At 45.2% G+C, this 21,588-nt stretch overlaps 2 protein-coding genes across 4 annotated transcripts in view; one reads left to right on the forward strand and one right to left on the reverse strand.

Moving 5' to 3' along the window:
* The window catches only part of slc25a21 (solute carrier family 25 member 21), a 111,534-nt gene extending 109,006 nt beyond the window's left edge, over positions 1 to 2,528 (forward strand). For both annotated transcript variants that reach the window (XM_086156895.1, XM_086156902.1), the window contains 2 exons: positions 856 to 908; positions 1,533 to 2,528. In XM_086156895.1, the coding sequence (XP_086013021.1) occupies positions 856 to 908; positions 1,533 to 1,594 (115 nt within the window). In that variant the 3' untranslated portion in view covers positions 1,595 to 2,528. The remainder of the gene's footprint in view (positions 1 to 855; positions 909 to 1,532) is intronic.
* A 3,763-nt stretch (positions 2,529 to 6,291) lies between these two features.
* Positions 6,292 to 14,768, reverse strand: pax9 (paired box 9). 2 transcript variants are annotated; one of them, XM_086156874.1, is made up of 4 exons: positions 14,651 to 14,768; positions 13,427 to 14,050; positions 11,559 to 11,698; positions 6,292 to 7,311 (listed from the first exon to the last, which is right to left on the reverse strand). In XM_086156874.1, exons 1-4 carry the CDS (start codon positions 14,652 to 14,654, stop codon positions 7,057 to 7,059), a joined length of 1,023 nt encoding a protein of 340 aa, XP_086013000.1. In that variant the 5' UTR covers positions 14,655 to 14,768; the 3' UTR covers positions 6,292 to 7,056. The 2 variants fall into 2 exon arrangements, with proteins under 2 accessions (XP_086013000.1, XP_086013008.1); XM_086156882.1 differs by lacking the exon at positions 11,559 to 11,698.
* Positions 14,769 to 21,588: the final 6,820 nt, after the last annotated feature.

A 21,588-nucleotide genomic window follows, 5' to 3' on the forward strand; every position in this document is an offset into this window, starting at 1 on the left:
ACAGGTCCCGCTGAAACTTCTCATTACAGGAATGTCCTGTAACATGAAGGCAATAATCCAATAATAGTAATAACTTATGTTTTGCGTGTTTTCTAATCATTAACCCCCACACATCCCCTTTTTGGCTGTGAGGCAAATTGTTGAGTCACTCAATTTTTTGGGAGAGAACCTCAGTTCTCCAAAGAACCTCCAAAGGGATGTCCTTGAACGTCACCACCGTCTCGTTTGACCCCTCAGTCGACCTCGTTCTTAAAAGCCCGTCTTAAAACCCAAATACAGACAATCCTCGGTTTACGACGTCCTCGACCTACGGCGTTTCTCGGTTACGTCGCCGTCTCCCGTAAGTTTACGAAGCAAGTCTTGTTCCGTCGTTCCTACGTGCGGCATTTTTTGGCAAAACAAATTTCGCTCAGGAACTAAATGGGCTAGCGGAGTGGATGATCCGCTTTGTTTACATTCCCTGGTTTTACGCCATATTGGAGTGTGTGATCCATTCGCTTTCATTCATTTGTGTTGTTTTTGGAAACTTTTTGCCCTTTGTTATGACTCCCAAGCTTAAGGTTTTTTTTTTTTTAATCTATTTCTGCTCAGTGTTTTTATGTGCGTTAACGTCGGTAAGTGACATAGGTTCTGTTTGTCTTTAATAGCATTAGCATTAAATTAAGTGCATTGGGAAACCGTTAAGCTATTCATCATGTCGTCGTTTGAATCTGGTTGTTCACTAGTTTACGACTAGTTGTGTGTCGGCCGTTTAAATCGCAGCGTATTCATCCACCTTATCCGTGTAAAGCCTATTTTTCCTTTTGCGATTATGGGATGGGATGTGAACGCTAACGTCGGCTGTCTGCTCCGCAGGTACTTGGCGCTCTACAAGGGATTGGTGCCCAAGATCATGAGGCTCGGACCAGGTAACACCAAACATGTGTTTTTATCGGCGCGCTCGAGTCGTCCCTTTTTTTTATTATACTTTATTAATCCCTTGTGGGAAATTCTTCTCTGCATTTAACCCAACGTGGCTGAACCATGAGCGGTTGGCAGCCGGGGTAGAAGTTAGAGGTCGAGTGTCCTCTAACTCACACCAGGAGGAGCCGGGAATCGAACCGGGAATGTTCGGTTTCAAGGACGATCGCCGCGCCGCCGTGCCTCAATCACGTATCTTCAATCATGTATCTTGTTTGTGCAAATGAGAACTGCTGATTAACATTAAACAAACGGAAGAAATCCGCCAGCGCTTCCCAAACGCGGGTAGTACAGGCTTCGCCACATGTTTTTACAATTCCATCTCGTGTTATCAGCAATCTGACAACATCACTGCAGGGATTTCGGCGATAGCTCAGGATGTGCTGTTTGTGTAGTCCGACCAGATGTGTCAACCCTCATCGCCACCGCGCATTCCCGACAACCTCGATCTGAACCGAAGCCCGCGTGTCAGCATTTTTTTCCCGCTATCACACGGTGTGTGTGTGTGTGTGTGTGTGTCCCTGGAAAGCGGGGGAATTTAAAATGGTTTCCTCTCCCGTGTGCGTCTGCAGGTGGAGCGGTGATGCTGCTGGTCTACGAGTACGTGTCCAAATGGCTGCAGAAGAACTGGTGAACAGCGAGGCCTGGGGGAATGGAAACACACCTCGGTGCCTGCGCATCCACGTGAAGATGCCCTGTCCTCCAGTAAAGTACTCTGGAGCGAAACCAGCCCAAATATATGAATTGTTACCTTTCATTTTTAGGATTATTTTACACAACTCTGCTCTTTAAAACACTAAGTCACCGCTACGACCTTTTTTTTTTTTTTTTTTTTTTTAACCATCGCCGTGCAGCTGCAGGGTTTTAAACCAAATAACGGGTTGATGCCTCGTAATAGCGAGCTCATCGCTCGATGCAGCTGAGAAAATCGCAAGCTCTTGTTTACACTACAGTCGCAGGAACCATGCGAAGCTCACGATGCGTGGAGCCGCACGTCGCTTGCCATCCCATGATGAGCGCACACTGGGCCGCGAAGAGCCACGCTCAGACTGATCTGACCAGATTATACATCCCTGTTAAACCGTGCGGTGTTTGAAGTCCAATCCAGGACATAACCGCTGCAGGGTGGAGTCTACACACACACGCACACACACACATATGTACTGTGTGTATTTATATGTACATAGTATCTGTACGTACATGTCTTAGTCACGCATACATGCACACAAATATATACTGTGATGGAGAACCACGTTGCTGCCTTACATTTCAAATAAACCCAAAAAGTGCCTGATATTGAAGGGTGTGCACCCCCCCCAACACACACACACACACACACACACACACAGACACACACAAACACACACAGACAGTCATACTCAAGGCCTATTAGGCTGTTTTTATTTTTGTTTTTCCCAAATATTTTTGGTAGCTAGTACTTTTTGGTGCCTCCCCTGAACTGTACCTGTCTTTTGAGGTTGTCAAGTGAGTCGTTTCACATCTATGTTTTAAACAAACAGTCATCTGACTTGCATGTTTTGGCAATAAATGAAAAGGATAACAAATTATCGGGCATCTCCATTCATTTCCCGACGTGATAAACCGAGATGCAGCCGTCCGCCGATCGATCGCGGATCGGATCGGCGGGGTTTCAACGGAAAGTCAAAATGACATCGTCCGACGCTCGCAAAACAAAGACATACTCGGCTCCCCTTATTTTTCTATTTGAATCACTTTCTGATATTTTTATTCACCCAAAATTTAAAGTTAGTCACCGGCTTGAGCCACATCTGAGGGCCTTATTGTGACCTCTTCTCTGGACAATGGCGATATTTTGAGGTCATCTGATTAAACCCTAGAACACTAACGTCGGGTGATTTTCACCCACACAATTCTTGTCATGTGATTTTAATTGTGTTGCCATTGTCTGACTTTTATGGGTCCTTGGGTCGCTTCACGCTGCTCACTGATGTTGTTAATTGTATGTTTGTTTCCCCCCTCCCATCGGCCCATTTATAAATTGATGAAAACTGTATTTTATCCAGGATATTGGGTAAAATATACCCAACGTTAGTGATGGTGTTACTTATTTTAACGTTAGTGTTCTAGGGTGGGGAAAAAAAAAAATAGCAGCAATGGGGAATATCATGGGAAATAAACTACGATTTCCATCTAAGCCGTAATGTTAAAAACATTTTTTTTTTTTACGTTATGGGAGGGTGTCTCCTCATTAAGTCAACTCTTGCACGGCGGCGGGAAGGCGGCACCTGAGCGTAGCTTAGCACGAGCTGAAACAACAACGCTCCAGAAATTCAAATGTGGCTGAAAGAATGGATGGGCTGAAGGAACGAGAGGGGGGGGGGGGGGGGGGGCTTACCACACACATTTTCTCTCTCCCTCTCTGCCAGTTAGACAAATATGCAGCTTCGCACACATGCAAACACACACACTCACACACCTGTTTCACAGCCCGAGGGCCGGTGGCCGCTCTCGGGAGAGACTCATCTGGTCGTGTCTTATTCGTAGCCACGTTGGCACTTGACAGCCGTCAGCGGTGTGGGAGTTTCCCCCCGGCTTCTGTTTTTTCACCCCGAGGCGCTCGCTGATAGACTCACACACCGAGGCCCGTGACGGAATCGTAAGCGCTTAAATCGTCCTTTCTGTAATGGAGCGCCGAATGTTTGCCGGCAGCTTGTAACATGCACGGCGGCGTATAGCCGGTATCCGAGCGAAGGAGCCACCCTTCACCTGAATTCCCGGCTGATCGTAAATCAAGTGTCTTTTTCCGAATCCCCTCGGCGGGCCGTCACACGTACGCGATGATTCCGAGGAGCGCCGCCTTTCAGGCGAGGGGAGACGTGAAAAAAAAATATGAATATTCAAAGCGGGATTTACCCGCGATTGAATGGGGGCTGAAGTACGTGTACACACGCCAGAGGCATGGAGCGCGACCTTTTGGTTGTTTTTTTAATTTCTTTTTTTTTTTCAAACCGGTTCATATTTTATTTCTTAAGTGGGTTTTTTTCACCTGTCGGCTCCACGTCGCCATAAGAAAACACTCTGGCTGTTGTCAGCTTTTTTTTTTTTAAATGTGTCCGGTGTGCAGGAACACGCGTGAGGCCGCGCGGCGAGCGTGTTTTATTCCCCATGCCGTGTTCCTCTGGTAATGGCCGTCTTGTTTCTGATTGCATGTGGAGAAGTAAAGATAACCATATGACACTGAAGTCAGACTCAACATAATTAATTATAAACATGTGTCTGCCCTTATTTCAAAAACTACGCTTTCAAACCCTGCCTCCATAAAGCTGACTGACAGTCTACAACAGAGAGAGTAAGACTTGGAAAAGGCACGGTTTCTGTTTTTGTGTTGTTTTTTTTTTGTTGTTTTAAATACTGGTGTCAATTAAAAAAAAAAAAAAAACAGACCACATTTTAAATTGGCTGCGTGAGTCACAGCGAAACTGCGCTCGACCCGCGTCGGGGAAGGAAAAGTAGTCCGGGGCCTTTTTTTTTTTTTTTTTTTTTTTTTTTTTTTGGGCACGGCTGAGGTTACAAAACAAAACCGAACAAAAACAAATCGTGTAACGACTTCTTCTCCGCGTCCATTCACGGCAGAGGGGCCGCTCCTAACTACCGTTTACGGTACGTGATGGATGACGGGTGCCCGCCGGGTTGGGGGATGGGAGTAGGAGGGGTGGCGGCGAGGGGCCCGGCGGGCGTACGATCGTCACGTCCGTGTGATGTGGTTCACATACGGTCGAAGCAAAACTACCATCCCCATGCAACGGTCCGTGACCGCCGTATGCGGGAAAGAGCTCTTTCCAAGTCAAATCAGCCCCCGCGCGCTGCCGACTGTTGACACGGTCGCACGTAGGGACTGTTTATGCTGCAACACAGGAGGGATGGAGACGGCGAGGCCGGCGCTGAACACCCTTCCGACCTCCGGCGCCGCGTCTGCAGGTAGAAACACGTGACGGAGCAGGTGAGCGTGTCGTGCGGTCTCAGTCCGAGGCCGAACGCTTATTTACACTCGCTCCCGTCGACGCGCTCGACGTCCCGGGTGTATTTTAGCAAACATATCATTTGTCCGGCGGACGCCCCGGAGCCGAGGCCCCGTTCGGCCCAAGTGGGGGGGGCGGGTGGTTGCTGGCTGAGGGTTCGAAAGGAGGTCAGATATTTGCTGACCTTCAAGTCAATGCGCTTTGTTAAAGGGCTCTTAAGACGAATCTGAGCCGGGGAGATGGTGTATTATTTACAGAGCATAAAATGTTGACACAAAAAAATCACTCTCTCCGAACTAATCCCTCTGAAACGGCCCAATTTCTTTAATTTTTTTTTCTTTTTTAAATAAGCCGCATAAAAATGAATCACCCAAAAAGTCAGTGGTGCCAGAAAATGACAGGGCTCTTTGGATCCATTTTTTTTTTTTCGTCTTTAGAAATTTCCCATCATGGAAATGATACATTTAAAAGTCAAATGGGGTCAAAATGTAAATGTTTGCGAAGGTTTTCCAAACACAGCTGCGTCCAGAGGCCTTTCACAAGCATTTAAATTGAAAGTGGAGTTAAACTACTGGAAAAGAAAAACACCAATTTGTGACGTGTGTGTGTGTGTGTGTGAGTGAGTGTGTGTGTGTGTGTGTGTGTGTGTGTGTGTGTGTGTGTGTGTGTGTGTGGCACAGCACGTCTTTTTCATACCAGTGCAGATTGTGCGATATGTATCGTCAGAGAAAAAGCTTCTGAATTTTTTTCTTTTTTCTACATCATATTTCCGAGCCCCAGTCGACACCAGATCATTTCCAGAGTTCTAATCAATATTAATAAAATGACTATCACCAGATATGTTTTCGCCACAAATTGTCTGTTTTGTTTTGGTTTTTTTAAGACGGGCGTTTTAGTAAAATCCTGGATGTGTTTGGGCTGGCGTCCTCAGACCTCTCCGGGACGCTTGGGGGGGGGTTTATACGAGTCTCTACTTTTGGAATATTAAAAAAAAAAAAAAAACATCTAGTTGCACCGCACCACTGAAATACTGAATTCTTTCTTGAGACATAAAACAGACAGGAGGAGGAAGAAGAGAAGAAGGATATTCAGGCTGTCAGAGGCCCAGACCTGTATTTACTAGGTCAGAGAGGGAAAAGGGGGATTAGACAAATATCATACAGGCACTTGGAAAAGATGCAGCTTATATTTAGATTACTTTCCTATCGAAACCGTCATTTACTCAGTTAATTTAATCTGATTTTTTTTTTTTTCCAGAATCTCCTGTTGCAAGCACCGGTGTGTCTTCTGGTCTTTGAAAATTAAGAAAATAAGTGGCATGAAGAACCAATAACAGCCAAACAATTTAATAAGATACATTCAATTTCATTGTGCAACATTTGTCAATTGGTAATGCTATAACTCTGACAAAGAACCAAAGCCAATTTTTTTTTTTTTCTGACCGTGCGTGGAGACCCCCCGACCCCGCGCGCGCACCCCTACCCACCCCACCCCCATCCCCACCCTTTCCATGCTGTCTTAAAGGCTAATTGCACTTCATTCAACGTACCTCAATCTAATAAATAAACACGAACTTCTCGGCAGAGCTCTTTCGTGGGCTACATTTTTTTTCTTTTTTTTTTTTTAGAGAAGTGGGGAAACAATGCTCGAGACCTTTACAAAACACAAACGACAAAAAAAAAAAGCATACAAACATTATTTTAAAAATAAAAAAAAAAATTTAAAAAAAGAGAGCAGTAAATAAGCACCCTGAAACAATAATGCAAAGTTGTTCCCCTCTTCTGTCATTGCTTATTGGTGAAGTTATACATCGCCCCCCCCCCTCCCCTTGCCGCCCCCATCTGCGCTGCAGGGAAAAACCCGCGCCGATGCTTCGCGTTGACGCGTGAAGAGGTGGCGTCCCTGCACACCTGCCCCCGACAGCAGGTCTCAGACGTTTAATTCTGAGGCGGCCGAGGAGGAGGTGGGGGTGGGATGGGTGAAGGTGGAGAAGGGGTGGGGGAGGGCAGGTCCTTCATAGAAAAGAGGCAGCGGGACGGGGGACAGACTGGGCGCCTCCTCCTCTTCCTCCTGCCGTCAGTCTCCGGGGCCGGCCTCACAGCGCCGAGGCCATGACCGGGTGGACGGCGTCGCGGCCGGCGCTCACGCCCTTGAAGGCCAGCGGGCCGGCGAGGTCACAGCTGCGGGGAGATCGAGCACTGCCACTGGCCGGCTGCCACGTGGGTCCGGTCACATAGGCCGACGTGGTGGCGCTGTACCCCATGTAGGGTGACACTTGGGTGGGAGGCGGGTAGGGGGGGATGCTGGGCGCTGTGACATAGCTGTTCACTGTGGGCAAGCCACTCGGCGTCTGGGGAGACAGACGGAGGGGGAGAAAGTCAGGAGCCAGAAACGCTCTATGTCAACGTTGAGGAATTATATATCATTGGAATTTATGTATTGTTTTAAATTGGTTTTAGCTCAGACGTCTATCTCTCTATCCAAATATCCACTTATTTGCCCCCAAAGAAACTCATCATAAAGATATGGAGAAGACAATTAAACTGGCATTCCCTAGCTTTAATGCTTTAATGCTAGCTTTAATGATCACGATATCCCTGTCTACTTAAAAAAATACAGATTTCTTAAATATTAGCAAGGCGTCAGCAGTAACCCCTGTGGCCGTACTCCGACGCTCAGTCATTGAGGTGAGGCTAAAAGCCGTTAATCAATGATGGTGGCCGATTTGATAATCGGGCGATCACTTGATCAATAAATAAATCAATATACACAGACTCGGTCGGGGCGAATGAAGAAAAGTCACAAAGGTTTTGTTTTTGTGGGCAAATGTTTCGAGGCGCCGCTCTTCTCTGTTATCCAGTCGCTCTTTGAACTCAACGCTAAATTTTCCGTGACCCCAAAGGTCAAACGGCGACGTTAAAAGAGTAAAAGTGGCTGCGATGAAACGCGAAGAAGAAGCAGCAGCAGCGAGGAAAACCAACGCAGAGTCTCTCTTTCTCTCTCTCTCTCTCTCTCTGGGAGGAAGAAGCGGTGGGATCTGCTGGATCCCAACACAGCCCTCTCTGACTTCATCTCCCAACTTGGATTTCCACCGCCGCCACATAAAATAGACATTTTTTTTTTTCTTTTTCAATTTTTTTTTAACCAATTTTGATGAAAGTATGAAGGATCAATTATGCGCTCTCATGCCCCTGGAACACATTAAACACCTATAAAAACCAGATGCGGGATCGGCGGCTTGGACGCGGGGCGTCTCTCCCGCCAGGGCCGGACTTCGCTCCCTCTGACTGCGACGGGAGGGGGGGGGGGGGGCGAGGGGGAGGGAGGAGGAGGGAGGGGGAGGGATGGGGGGGCGCCACGAAACAGATGTCATGAGAGATTGAGAGTGAAAGGGCAGGAAGGGGGGAAATATGATAGAGGACGAGGCTTCGCGGGAAAAAGCATGAATGGAGCTTTGCTTCTCTGGCACGACGTCAGGACTTTAACTTGAGGAATCCGCCGAAGCATTTCAGCGAGCACGCCGGGTGTGTGTCCCTCGGTGTGCGTCTCTGGGTGGTCCCGGACTACTGACACACACACACACATACCGTCCCCCTGTAGTGGCGCATTCCCATCGCTGGCAAAATAATCGTCTTTTTTTTTTTTTTTTTTTTTTTTTTGGATTGCAAGTTAAGATTTAAAATAAAAAATTGGCAATAAAGTGACAATACAGGACAGGAAGGGAACATGGATTTTAGTGTGGTGTGTGTGTGTGTGTGTGTGTGTGCAGATTAATTGCAACACAATCTTACACATTTTTTGCATGTAAGTCCAACATTGTATTAACATAGAACGTGGCCTCATGAAAATACACACACACACACGCACACACACACACACACACACACTGTTCCCCTGCACTATTTCACATCTACTATAGGCGGATTCCCATCACTGGCAAAATAGTTGTCTTATTTTGAAGTGCAAAGTTTATATTATATTTAAATTAAAAATTGGCACTGAAGTGAAGATAAGGAGCAGGAGGGGAAAGTGATGTGTGTATGTGCAGATAAATTGCAACACACACATTTCCATGTAAGTCAAACATTGTATGTACACAGACCACAGGCAAATGAAAACACACACACACACACACAAACACACACACGCCTTCCCCTGAACTATTTAATGTCAAGTACTGGCGGATTCCCATCATTGTGTCTTTTTTTTGGACCGCAAGTGAAGATTTAAAATTAAAAATTGGCACTGAAATGAGGACAAGTGATGGGAGGGGAAAATGGATGTGTGTGTGTGTGTGTGTGTGTGTGCGGTTGTGTGTGTGCAGTACGACACGCTTTTACAGTTATTACATGTATGTCAAGTATTGTCAGCAAATAAAACAATGGCTAATGAAAGCACACACACACACACGTTGCTTACAAACTTAACAAATAGATAGATACACAGCTTATTCCGTGGTGCCAGGAAACACCTTTCAAAAGAAAACGCTGTGGCTTCAGGTGAGCGCACACCTGTGGGGCCGCAGCTTTTCGAAAAGCGCTCGTCTCCTTATTGACTTCTATTCAATCTGCGTCGTATTTTTCCCTTGGCCTCCACCCGCCGACACCACCCGTCTGTCGTCGCTCGCTATTAAGACAGCGCACATTTGTAGGAATATTTTAACCCAGCTGGCAAAATATATAAAAAAAAAAATTCAAGTTCCATTTACAAGGTACTTTTATAAACGTTGCTCAGCTGCTTCTTATTCAACCTCTTTTTGTTGTGTTTTGTTCCCTTCTCTTTCTCTATTACAACAACTTACATCAAAGGGAACACTAACATTGTCCATCTTAAGTCCAGCTGATCCACATGTTTGTATGGGGGGAAAAAAAAATTAAATTGACTAAAAAATGAAAAATAAAAAAATCGAACCCCTTGAAAAAATAAGGGGGGAAAATATCTATTATTTAATTGTTAGAAAATGAATGGTTTAAGTATCTTAAATTTCTACTTATTGACGGTCAATTTAACGCAATTAAAGATGCAAATCCAATTCTGGCGACTGGAAAACGCTGTATCCGTCAAACACCCCGTTCTTCATAATAATGGCGTTAATGCACAGTAATAAATGAATAAATATGTCGTCGGTGAGACGTTCACCTCGAACCCGCGAAGGGTTTTCTCCACGAAGAAAGAAAAGAAATAGAGTCGAGAGTCTCCTGGGCGCTTTTTTCGCCTTTTTAATGCGTTGTGACATTATCACGAATTCGGGAAGAGAGAAAAAAAAATGGCCGCAGGTGTTGTTGCGGTGACGTAATGGGATAATGACCTTCGGCGACCGGAAGTTTACATTCCGCAACTTCCGGTCAAACTTTTTGTGACACAAATCACTCGCGTTTTAGTTTACGTTTTTTTTTTCTTGTGCACTTTTAAAAAAAAATCATTCTGCTTCTCTCTCTCCTCTTACTCTCTACATCCTTTTTTTTCATCCCGCAAATTCGCTGTCTGATTGATGAGCTGTTTCGGTTCTGCGTTAAATTCCCCGCCCGTGTGTGTGTGTGTGTGTGTGTGTGTGTGTGTGTGTGTGTGTGTGTGTGTGTGTGTGTGTGTCCTAGTGGGGTTTTTTTCCCTTCTTCGTAACGAGCGTGAAATCCGTCCGCGTAAAACACGCGCGGGAGCGTGACGCGGCGTTAAATCGAAAATCTCACGATGTCAAAGAGGGATACACGCACGCTCAGTGTGCGTGTGTGTGTGTGTGCGTGTGAGATTATCACGAATTTCCATTGGTTTCTTTCGATAAACACGAAATTCGGCCAAAAGTTGAAAAAGATAAAGTGAAGGTAACCGACTATCCGAGTTTTTTTTTTTGTTATTTCACTTATAACTTTAATTTAGTACTAGAACTTGTCAGTTTAATGTCACGTCAGAATTTCACTCTATATAAAACGGCCCCCAAGAAATTATTTGAATGATCGGATTAGCAATTCTAGTCCGACACGGGACAAAAAAACATTCAGATTAGCTGTGCGTCGAACAGAACGCGTGTGCACACACACGTACACAAAGTTGCGTGCACACACTTGAATTCAGCCGTTCAAATGTGAATCTATAGAGACAAATAAATATATGACCCTATGATTACTTGTTTTGGGCCGAGAGTGATAAAAAAAATGCAACAAAATAAGATTTATATTTTTGTCTGTTTGATTTCTTTTCCGTAAATATAAAAAAGGTGAGTATGAAAATAACACAAGGCAAATTGTGAATTTAGAAAAAAAAACCTTTTGTTTTTTTTATCTAAACAACCAGAACAGAAAGTGAGAAAGGTTTGTTAGCTATTCATTCATTGACTTTTGTTTTTTTTTTTGCAAAATAAATCCAGGTAATTTGACCTTTTCAAGTAGGGACTCGCAACGCGGCGTCGCCAACCGGAAGTGGAGCGACGAACGCCGGAAATCGCACCTGCGACCCGGCGGGGCCGAACATGCGGGTCTTCCCATTCCTCTAGGAATAAGAGACGGGTCGTGGATGACATCGTGTCGGGTTTTATTTCGCCCCCCCTCCCCATATCACCGGGTTATTATTATAATTATTGATTTATTGATTTATTTTTTTTACCTGCGTGTATTTTGCCTCGGGTTCTAAATGCGGTTTTTCCACGCCACTGATGAGCGGAGCGCTGGCTGCTGGGAAATTAGTCCTGTTTATAGCGCTCCACTCCTCGAGTTTGGCGCTGGGAAAGGATGGACTGTCACTAACTGGGGGGGCAGAAGAAAGAAAGAGAAAGAGAGAAAGGGGTGGAGGTCAGAGACGGGTGGAGGTGTGATTGCTTTCCGCGTCCATCCGGACACAATATATCTACGGAAGCTGATGCGTTGAAATAATGATAATTAATATTACTATTATAAATAAATGTATATATTAAATAGATTTATGTGCCTCTTGATAACCTTAATCCGAGATTATACGGTGGTTAGATTGGAAACGCGTCATGTTAGAGGCTCAGGAGGGTCACACACAAACACAAGTATACACAGAAACACACACACACTTTAGGCCCCGTTCATATGCACGGATTCCCTGATCGAGTTTATAATACACAACGTTTGTATTTGTAGCCGATGAACTTCAGGTGGAGCCTTTTAACCTAATTTAGAAAAGTGAATAAAAGAAAAATGTTGTTCACGTTGGACGTCAGAGGGCCTGGCATGACGTCAGCCGCACGTTTTAAATGGTGGTCTTTTTAACAGTTAAATCTATTCCTTTCTTGAAAGAATAAAATACGATTCATTTCAGTTTTAAAGTTTCGTCTCTCAAAAAGAGTCGGAAACGAAAAGCCTCCAACGTGCACGTCCGCGTGAAACGACCTAGTGACGTCATTTTGAACGTAACACATCGTTTGTTTATTTGTTTGGTTGTTGTTGTTGTTGTTTTTCCTTCCCACAGATTGGACTCTTGGGTTCAATTTATTTCTCTTTTTTCCCGCATCGGAGTTAAAACTTGTAGTGCGGAGGGAGCGGGGACGTGTTCGTGCACAGAGAGCGAGAAACACACACACACACAAACACACACAGAAATAAATCCCGTTTCAGCCGGTAACACTGATTTACGCCGGATCTTGTTTCAGCGTGTTTCCAAAACAGACCGGAGTCAGGCGGGCCTACCGGAGGTGACACACACACACACTCACACACACATATATCGTAAACACGCAGGGGGGGAGTGAGAGCGTGTGTTCTCTTGGTTTTTGGAATTATTCCTTCTTTTTGGGGGAATAAATCTCGGGCTCTAACTGACGCCGAATCCCATCCAACGATCTTCCACATCGGCGTGTTCGTTACTGGAGCAGGAAGAACCATCTGTTTCATTTTCCCTTTTTCAAATCAATATCAGCAGGCAGGTCAAACGCCGTTTAACCCCCCCCCCCCCCACACACACACACACACACACACACACACACACTTCGTAGAGGCCTGCGCGTACATGACGCTCCAATAGTTACTTTTCGGGGGCCAATAAAAACAAGTGGAGTCACTGAGAATGCAAAACACACACACACACACACACTCAGAGTTCTGCGCTTACATGACGCTCCAATACTTACTTTTCGGAGGCCAGTTAAAAGAAGTGGAGTAACTAAGAATGCACACACACGCACACACACACATCATAGAGGCCTGCACGTACATAACGCACCAATAGTTACTTTTCGGAGGCCAATTTAAAAAATAGGAATAACTGAGAAAGCGCGCGCACACACACACACACACAGAGTTCTGCGCGTACATGACGCTCCAATACTTACATTTAGGAGGCCAATTAAAAAAAAGCGGAGTAACTGAGAATACGCACACACACACACCAGAGAGGCCTGCACGTACATGACGCACCAACAGTTACTTTATCAGATGCCAATTAAAAGCAAGTGGCGTCAGTGAGAATGCAAACATACACACACACGCACGCTCATCGTGTCGCTCGCTTACTCTGCTGCTCCGTGATGGAGCGGATCCCCAGGATGTCCGTGACGGAGTGCGACGAGGGCCATATCCTGTGCATGGCCATGTGTCCGGGGAGGGCGGGCACGCCGGGGGGCGTAGGCACTTTGGACGTCGGGTAGGAGTACAGGTGGTTGTAGGGCAGCGTGGCCTGCGGTGGCGGATGTGCGTGTGCGTGCGGTTGCTTGGCGGCCTCGTACTGGCCCTGTTGCGCCAGGTTGCCGATCTTGTTGCGCAGGATGCGGCTGATGGAGCTCACGGACGGCAGGTTGAACTTGTCGCACACGCCGTCGGCGAGCAGCCGGTCCCGGATCTCCCACGCAAAAATCCCCGGGTCTCTCTGCTTGTACGTCCGTATGTGCTTGACCACGGTGGGCGTGGTGACGCGCGGCTTGCTGCCGCCGATGGCGCCCGGCAGGATGGAGCCGGTCTCGTTGTAGCGCGCCAGGATTTTGGACACGCAGCCGTGGGAGACGCGCAGCTGGCGGCTGATGTCGCACGGACGGATGCCGAGCTGGGCCAGTTCCACGATGCGCAGCCGGATGGCGTTGGGGAGCGGCCTGCCGTTCACGAACACGCCGCCGAGTTGGTTCACCTCCCCGAAGGCTGGCTCTGGTGTCGAGTACGCACACGCACACACACACAAACACACACACACAGACAGTGGCAGGAACAGGAAATTAGGGGGTGAAAAAAAAAACGAAACGGATCCCAACCAGAGATTTAACTCCCACACTGTAAATTATAATATTTTTATTTATTTTTCTTTGGTGTGTGTGTGTGTTAATGAGTTTTTTCTCCCGTGGGTTAAAAACCCACGGCTCCGATCCGGACGTCTGATCCGTTAAAGTCGCGACTTTACGCACGGATTGACTTTTGATTTCATTGTTGCAAGTCTTTCCTCGAATATGTGTGTGTGTGTGGCCGAGAAAAGTGTTTGCTGTCGTCCACACAGCCTGAAACCTCCCACGGATAATCATCAAGCGGGAGGGGGGAGAGGGAAAAAAGGGGGAAAGAAAGGAAAAAGGGTGGGAGAAAAAAAATCCGAGCCCAGCTGATGGGGGGAATAATCCGTCCGTGTTTTTCTTTCCAACCGGTTACCGTCCAAAAAAACAACATGCGTGGGGTGGGAGGGCGGTGGAGCTTTCCGCATCCCCACGCAACGAGTGGATGTGGAAGAATCGGGGGAAAAGTAGAAGCGAATCCACTCACCCATCGTGTTAAAGCCGCAGATGAAGAACACGGTGTCCGCGTCGCGCCTCCTGCGTGGGTCCTTCTCCGCGTCCAGCGTGTCCGCCGTCCGATTGCAACCCTCCCCCCCCCTCCCACCCACCCACGCACCCACACACACACCTTCCACGGAGGAAGAAAAAAAGAGTTCTTGCGTGATCAGGAACGAGACGAGCGGAATTCTCGGTGTGTTTCCTGACGGCCGTGGAGACAAGCCTACATTTCAATCTGTCGGAAACCCCGGGAGGCTGGACTTCCAGCGCGTCCTGCGCTCTGATTGGCTGAACGACGCGGCTCCGCGCTGCTATTGGTGGAAAAATTCTGCCATGACAAATCCACGGACCCCCCCCCTCACCCACCCCACCCTCCTTCCTCTCCTCCTCGTCTTCCTCCACCCTCCTCCTCCAGGTCCTCTCTCTGCTCGCCTTGCGCCGTGGAAAAGCCACGCCGGACACACACACACACACACACACACACACACACACACACACACACACACACACACACACACAACCGTGGGGTCACGGAGAAGGTGAGTGGAATCGGGTGAGTGCGTGGAAATTGACGTCCCCACCATCCCACGGATTTACCACGGAAATGATCAATCCCGATCGAGGGAAGATGCACGAACTAACACGTTTGATTGATTAACTGATCGATTCATCGATTGATTATCTTTCAATTATCGACCTGTAAAGCTAAAATGATCCGGATCTAATTTAAATAAATAATCACGATTTTACTGGAAATTAAAAAAAATATATAGAAAAATTATCCAGTTTTTGCTCCCTGTACACACACACACACACACACACACACACACACACACACGCACATGCATTCATCATCAGCATCATCATCATCAGGCAAAGGGGGAAATGAACAATGTCTTATTCGAAAGTTTTATTTCTCATGTGTCTTACATTTACAGCCGAGCCAAAATAAAATATACTCAAATTAAATTAAATGAGATAAAATCAAATTAAATCGTAATGATGAATTAAAATTATTAAACATTTAGATAAATCATGAATTTTATCTTCATTTCTAAAACAAACGGTTTGATCTGTCACCTGCAGCTTTTTCACTCGATAATCACATATCGGGGTGAAACTTCGTGGGTGACGCGTTCAGTTCCACGCGCTTAACCCACGCGTCACAGCAGCCATGCATTATTTTTTAAGTCGCACTTCCGGCGTCTTTACGTGCAGTCTCACAAAAAGTGGCGCTTTCCCACGCAAGCGGGAAAAGATTCCACGCCGGGTCTTTTTTGCGCCCACCCTCGCCTTCTGTCTCTTTCGGTTCCACGGTGCGTGACCCCCACCCGGACCCTCTAACCCCCGCGGCACCATCCATCTCAGTTATGTATGTGTGTGTGTGTGTGTGTGTGTGTGTGTGTGTGTGTGTGTGTGTGACCCTGCAGCCAGCAAGGGAAGTTGTTGTTGCGGGGCTGAAGCGCACGCATGGTTTCCGCGGTTGTGTGTATGTGTGTGTGTGTGTGTGTGTGTGTGTGTGTGTGTGTGTGTGTGTGTGTGTGTGTGTGTGTGTTGCGTGGAGGGAAAACACGCCACATCGCCTGCATTTTTATATCGGCCCCCTCCACTTCCACGCAAATCAGCCAAACAGCCAAAATGAACGCGTTTTGCCCGAAACACCGCGGGACTGGAGCGGGATTTCGAGGCGACATAGTTGTAGTTTTTTTTTTGAATATATATATCTTTGATTATTATCTTTATTTTAGTCACTCCTTATGTACCCTCACCCCACCTCCACCTGCACCACCCCACGCTGCCGCCACTCCCGGGCCACTAATGTGTCAAAGATAATGTTTACCATAGGGGTTGCGGGAGGGTGCGGGAGGGTGCGGGGGCAGGTCATCCGCTCCTGTTTCATTTATTATCATTTTTCTTTAAATATTCTTCTACTCGGGTTCAAAAGGGGACGCGTCTTTCAAACGCCGAGCCCGGGAAGGAGACTTTAGACGCCGCCGTGTTTATCTTATTCGTGGCGTCACCAAATTCATCGATACGTGGAATTAGTAATAACTGCGTGTTATTTGTTTTCACAATTTCACACCGGATCTCCTGCTTGAATCCTGTTTTGCTTGGTTGTTTTTTTAAACGTCAGAGTTACAAGGAAGTGACAAGCTCATTTTTTATCGTCATTGGTTATTAGTTTTATTATGCTACTATTACCAGGTTATTACATGCCAACAACAAAAACAGCAGATTATGACAGTGGTAAAATTTTATTTATAAATATATTCCCTTCCAATACGACATGAGGTTAGTGATATTTATGATATTATTGATTTTAGAAACGCTTGTTTCAACAAGTAATTATCGTGTTTTGTTAAAAATAGTCCAACCACACAAACGCGTACAGGCCTATCATTTTTACCCGTCCACACACACTTGCACACACACACACACACACGCACCTCGCACCGAACCGTGCCTCTATGACAGACGTGTGTGCGTCGTGGGCCCCCTCGCCATGTGTCCCACCGGACCCCGTGTCCGTGAACGCATCACTCGTGTAAAAAAACTGTGTAATGATGGATTTGGAGCGTCCGGCGGTGGAAGGGGGGGTGAAGGGGGGTAAAAAAAGGGGGGTAAGTAAGATCGGCACTTCTCTCCTGCCCCCCCTCCTGCTCCCCCTTCTTATTTTTAATTTTCTTGCACGGAGCTGAAATTTAAAAAAAATAAAAAATCCACGCAGAGAGGCCTTTGCGTGGATTTATTCCCATGATGTCATTTATCCGCCCACGAAGACACGGAAGCGCGTACGGGAAAGCAAGAGGCCCACGGGAAGCCGTGGACGGGTATTCGCTCCCACTGCCGTGAACGGCTAATTCATTTTCACGCTACTATAATTTATTTCTAATTCCTCATTTATTAAAAGTTTAATTTAAAAAAAAAATACAATAACATTTCTATATTCATGCATAAAAAATATGAATTTATATGCTTCTTCTCTTCCATGCGCCGTTTCCTCCATGGATTAAGACACTGCAATAATTATAGTATATATCGTTATTATATAAATATTGTTTAATAAGTGTGCATTTGTCGAATTAAACTGTATTTTTCAGGCTCCGGCCTCTATTCCATCAATATTATCCTTGGCAACACGCTCATTACACGGTAATATCGACTCACAGCGTTCATTTCACGAGTGGATCCGTCCACGGCGTCCGCCGGGACTTCATTTTTTTTTTTTTTTTTTACACGTTTGACGTCACACCGTGTACTTTTTTTTTTCTTTTCCTCTGAAAATATTTGTTTTAATTGTTTTGGCCAACGGGAGGGTCTCTTATTGACTCAAGATGAAGAGCAGGCAGGGGGAGGTGCGCGTCCACGTGGATCCCGTTAATTGATCTGCAGGGGTGAATTCTTGCAAAATACAGCATGTCTGAGTGACATCTTTGGCTGATAAATGTCAAGATGTGAGGATTTATCTGCAGGCCAGACGCTCCGCGCATCTCTCACCGTGACGACATGCCTTTTTTTTTTTTTTGCACCCCCCCCCCCACTCCCACCCCCTCCGTGAAACACGTGCACGTGATTCAAATATTTCTAATTACACATTTAAAAAAAAAAAAGTCATAAAACTATATTTGCTCTCCTACACAGATGAGAAAGGCGGATGACACTCCCATGACGTAAGTCAAGCAACTTCTCTGTTTTTTTTTTTTTTTTTTTTTTTTTTTTATAGCAACCACGCCCCCTCCACACGCACGCACACACGCACACAAATCGCTGTCAAATAGAAAAGTGGCGTGGGATGGGTCGGGGGGGGGGGGGTGATTGACAGCTGGGCAATCCGTGGGGCAAAAATGTAGGATTTTTTTTTATTTTATTATTATCATTTATTTTTTTGCTTTTTTTAAATCCCATTAAAAAAAGTTTTTAAGTTTATTACATTTGTGGTACCTCAAAAGAGTACTCGCATTATTGCTGCAGCGAATGAAGTACTCTGCTTTCAAAATGGCACTGAAGTCGTAACAAATAAAGTGGTTCAAGTCAAATTATAAAAGTATAATCAGCAAAATGTAAAGTTATTAGAAGTGAAAATAATGATGAGGTATTTAACAACACTGTTACCTGCGAGTTTTACTTTGTTTTTTGTTTTTTGTTTTTTTTTGCATTTCAGAGGAACAAAAACAAAAAAAATTACTACTACTAATATAATATGTTCTACTATAATGAATAATATACCACTACTAATATACATTATATTAATAATAAGTAATTTAAAACCAAGCGATGTGAAAAGTATTAAAACAACATAGTAATATATGTTAATTTATACGTTTGTGAAATAAATTGCAGCACGGAGGAAGTGCAAGGTAAAGTAGGAAGAGCTTAAATGGAGTAGAAGTACTTAGTTACTTTTCATGTGAATGTAACGTTAATGATTATTCATTATTATTTTAGATCCAGTTTCTCTTAAAAAGCGACACTTTAATTTGTTATATATACACTTTGCGATATATATTTTGCCTTTGATTTTTTTTTCCCAAGTCAGTTTTCAACAGGGGCTTGTTTGAGAAGAATCAGTGCGTGTGTGTGTGTGTGTGTGTGTGTGTGTGTGTGTGTGTGTGTAGGGGGGCTAGAGGGGGGTTGAGTTCAGTTCAACTGGCGTTGCGAACCTGCAGCCGCTGCAATCAAGTTTATTTTTTCTTTTTGGGGGTGGGGGTGCAGGGGTTGGGGGGGGGGGATCCCCAGACATGATGGTTTCACCCGTGGATCTAATTGACGAGCGGCTTATTGGACTTGGCGTGGGGTCGCTGTTCCACGTCCCGGATCTATTATTATGATTTATATTCAGCATCTGTAACCTGCATTTAGAGCCTGCGATCTTCCCCCTGACATCTGAGCACCCCACCCACCCACACACACACACACACAGACAGACAGACACACACACACACACACACACACACACATACACCCCCCCTGTTAAATTATCGGAATCAAATGTTTGTTTTACTCCCCCCCTTCCCTGTTCGACTAAATGTATTTATCGATTTAGTCGTCAGCTACAATAACAAACATCAGTCAGACTGAAACCGCAGTAAATAAATAAAAAAAATTAAAAAAAAAGCCTGTTTTTTGTGGAAACATAAAAAGCTTTTATTTTGAAATCCGGCACCGATTGAACCCCGGAAACAACTTGAAGAAAATAGAATTTAAGAATAGTGAATTATGATATGATTTGATTTAAAAAGAGGAAAATGTTAAACTTTTTTTTTTAAAGTGATAATATTTAACCTCTTAACTGTTCTCGGTGAGATAAAAAGAAATGGGCCTTTTGATATTTTTGTGTTCTTAGAATATTTTTACACCACAATTGGTTTATTTGATTTTTTTTCACCATTTATTTATATAAAAATATATGATATTTAAATTAAAAAGTATCGCTCCTTCATTGAAGAGGATGAAGATGGAACGAATAAATAAATGTTAAAAATAAATGATCCATATCGATAACGGATCGATGTTTTCATGCAAAGGTTCCAATTTTCTAACCGATGTATTGATTATTTGGGATTGATTTTACGATTATTATGACAATGATCTCTGCTTTATTTGAACGCGCAGCTTTATTTTCCACGCGGTGATTTGTTATGCATCCCTCTCCCCCACGGCCCTCAACACGGGGTCCCCCACGCCTCCGCCGGGTAGCCCGCCGTGCCTCCGCGTGGAAAAATAGACCATGTCAGTGGACCGGTTAAAAGCAGATTTTTTCCTTTTGTGTCTCTTTTTGTAACATGTGACACTAAGAATCATCATCAGCAGCAGAAGAAGAGGATGAAGAAGAAGAAGAGGAAGAAGAGGAGACCTCTTAAGAGAAAATCCCGCGTGGAAATCCACGTCCATCGCTCACCGGTCTTTCCTAGTCGTTCCACAGTGGCCTGTCCTCCACGGAGATCCGTGAACGACGTGATCCCGCGCAGAAGAAAAAAAAAGAAAAAGAAAAGTAAATTAAAACTACAGAATACATATTTCACTTTTCACTTTTCACACCCGTGGAATTTAATCCCCACGGGATTCAAATCCCCGCCCTCACCGGAACATCCCGCTTTGTAATTGAATTTACTATTTTATTCCGTGCATTTATTTGCACAGACAGGCTTCGAAGTCTTCATTCAACCCGGGATGGAGGCTTTTTTTTTTTTTTTTTTAATTTTTATTCGATTCCCACTCCCGTGGACGTACCGGCGCTCCTCCCTTCCTGCATCCGGTTAGTCTGTTAATAAATCACGGAGGTGAAAATCCTCAGAAACCGCTTGCTGTTATTTCACGGTGACCCACGGGTGTGTCGGAGGTTATTTTACCCTTTGCACGGCTCTCGGCAGGATCTCCGCGTCACTTCGTGTCATTAAAAGCAGCACCGAGGCCTCGTTTGCAGATTTGTGACCCTGAACGCATCATTTCATGAGAAATATGGAGCAGCTAATCCCCCTGCAGAATCGATTCCAGAGCTGCTACTTCAAGTGTTTAGTAGCTGCTTGTCGATTGACAGCCGCTTTCATTTTTTTATTTTTTTATTTCTTTAAAAGCAACGTGTTTCCGCTTTCAAAGAAATAATAACACCATTGGTTTTATTCTTGTAATTTTTTTTATTTTTTTTATTTTTTTTTTTTAATTCTTATCAAAGTTTTCCAGTTCCCTGTGTTTTTTGTGCTGCCTTCACTTTTCTGCAGGGTCACGGGCAAAAAACGCCTCTCCGGAGCCCGGAAGGTGCTTGAAGTTCAGGCAGTAGCGCCACCTGGTGGACAAGAGTAAGAAGCGACGCAGTGGTTATCGCTTAGGCCTCTCGGCACCAAGGACCCACGATTCGATTCCGACGAGCGGGGCCTTTCTGTGTGCGGTTTGCGTGTTCTCCCGGCAGTCCAATAACACACAGCGGGT

Source organism: Fistularia commersonii, chromosome 1 (assembly GCF_037954325.1).
Source record: "Fistularia commersonii isolate RoL2024-O1a breed Wild chromosome 1, RoL_Fcom_v1.0, whole genome shotgun sequence".
NCBI classification, from domain to species: domain Eukaryota; kingdom Metazoa; phylum Chordata; class Actinopteri; order Syngnathiformes; family Fistulariidae; genus Fistularia; species Fistularia commersonii.

What these genes read in the sequence shown, in the direction of transcription:
- pax9 (XM_086156874.1), bottom strand. An exon ending in CTCCATCACGGAGCAGCAGA is followed by an intron (nt 11,699 to 13,426) that starts GTAAGCGAGCGA and finishes CTGCCCCCCCAG; the next exon opens with TTAGTGACAGTCCATCCTTT. An exon ending in CCGAGGCAAAATACACGCAG is followed by an intron (nt 7,312 to 11,558) that starts GTAAAAAAAATA and finishes CTGTCTCCCCAG; the next exon opens with ACGCCGAGTGGCTTGCCCAC.